Source organism: Seriola lalandi, unplaced genomic scaffold, assembly GCF_002814215.2.
Source record: "Seriola lalandi dorsalis isolate HSWRI2012SDOR001 ecotype SW California unplaced genomic scaffold, Sedor1 jcf7180002054963, whole genome shotgun sequence".
Classification (NCBI taxonomy): Eukaryota; Metazoa; Chordata; class Actinopteri; order Carangiformes; family Carangidae; genus Seriola; species Seriola lalandi.
Genome location: NW_019525514.1, coordinates 194,046 through 196,049, shown reverse-complemented (window position 1 = coordinate 196,049; position 2,004 = coordinate 194,046). Strand labels below are relative to the sequence as shown.

Genomic DNA, 2,004 nt, shown 5'->3' with positions numbered 1-2,004 from the left:
CTTGCTCCTATTTCCACATTTCTGGCTCTAGAAACACCAAAACTATTTAGAGGTGTTCAGGAGACTCTTGTGGCGCTGAGACCATGTCATAATTTTGCTGATATTATATACCATTTTGTATTAAATGGCAGGAGCTTGAGAGGTTCGCTGACCCATCTCCCATATATTTGTATGAGCTCTTTGTCTTCAACAGACATACTCTCTCTGTTACACACACACACACAAACCGGAGACACACACGTGTACACACACGCGTGCGCACACACACACAAACAAACAGACACATAGAAAGGTAGACAGACAGGTTGATAGACATAGTTTAATTCAGGAAACATTTGGCTGTTAATTTCAGTTTGAAATCTAACTGACTCCACATTACATATATTGTAATTGGTGGATTACTTTTGGAATTCATTGCGATTGGTGGAATACCTCTGGAGCTCATTCTGAGCCCTGATGAATGCGATGTTCCTCTAGGCCAGGGGTGCTCACACTTTTTCAGCATGCGAGCTACTTATAAAATGGCCAAGTCAAAATGATCTACCTACTACAAAAATGCAAAACATATATTTATTTATAAATATATTGAGGATTCTTTGTACAATGTTTGTTGATGTACCTTGCATAACCGCATGAGCCAATATTGCACAACACAACACAATTAACCATGCACATTTTTTGTCATTACCTGAGTTTACTCTGATGACTTGCACTGAATTGAATCAGCCAGGGATGCATAGTCCGGACAGTAGCTGCTGACAGCCAGCCTCAAGCACACTTCCAAATGATCGTCAGTCATGGTGGAGCGGTACTTGGACTTAATGATCTTCATGTGTGAAAAGGCCTACTCACATAAATAAGTGGAGCCGAATAATGCAGTCAAGGAGGTAGCACATTTCCTCATGTTGGGGTACTTTACCTCTGTGAGTAAGTTCCAGAACTGTCCATGAGCTCTGGACTTCAGCTCAATGTCGGCTTGCAGTGTCAAAATCTCATCTTCCACTCCAGAAGAGTTCAGGTGAAACAGTGTTGCAATTTTTGATGCAAGTGAATCCACCTCAGCATTGTCCCGAAAAGGATAGCACATGAATGTAGTGACTGGCTCGAGCAAAGAAAAGTCTTGAAAGCGTTTGTCAAACTCTGACAGAAGATTGTCAATCTGCTCTGTGTAGCGTGCACTGTCAAGTTGCACACAGGCCTTCCCTTGCATCTCCAGCTCTGACGCCAGGTTCTGGAAGTTTGCCAAATCATGGCGCTGCAGCTTTGAGGAGAGATGTCGCATCTTTCGTTTGAAAGCATTAACTGAGCTGATCATATTGATCACTGTTTTGTCTTTTCCTTGCAGCTCTAGATTGAGGTCATTCAACATGTTTGTCAAATCGGTTAAAAATGCCAAGTCTAACAGCCGCTGACCGTCATTTAGTTGCTTGTATTCTGCATGTCCAGCTACACGGAAAAACTCCTTAATCTCCGGACAGAGCTCTCGAAATCTTTGCAGGAATTTCCCTCGAATAAGCCATCTCACGTCAGTGTGTAGCAACAACTCAGAGTGGTCGCAGTCAGCCTTCTCCAGATGTGCACGGAATAACCGTCTTTGAAGAGATCTGGCGCGAATAGAGCAGGCGATCTTCGTTGTCACATCCATGATCTCTTTCATGTTGAGCATTTTAGCGCATAACGCTTGTTGGTGGATTATGCAATGGTAATTCAAGAAGTCCGGGAAAGCATCGTCCTGCCTGCACTTGGCAATAAATCCATTCAAGCGGCCAACTATTGCGGGTGCACCATCCGTGGTGATAGACACCAATTTGTACACTGGGAGCTGGGTTTTATCGATAAAGTTTTTGAACGACTGAAATATGTCCTCTCCTCGCGTCTGTTCTTTCATGGGCAGTACTGTTAATAGCTCCTCTTTTGCAGTGATATCAGTAAACACCATACGAATGAAAATGCACATCCGGGCTGTGTCACTCACGTCCGTAGACTCGTCCAACTGCAGTGAGA

At 43.6% G+C, this 2,004-nt stretch overlaps 1 protein-coding gene across 1 annotated transcript; it reads right to left on the bottom strand.

Annotated features, from left to right (window-relative positions):
- Positions 1-694: 694 nt before the first annotated feature.
- On the bottom strand, positions 695-1,666 carry LOC147817411 (general transcription factor II-I repeat domain-containing protein 2-like). Its single transcript, XM_087170841.1, has 2 exons — positions 920-1,666; positions 695-844 (listed from the first exon to the last, which is right to left on the bottom strand). Exons 1-2 carry the CDS (start codon positions 1,664-1,666, stop codon positions 695-697), a joined length of 897 nt encoding a protein of 298 aa, XP_087026967.1.
- Positions 1,667-2,004: the final 338 nt, after the last annotated feature.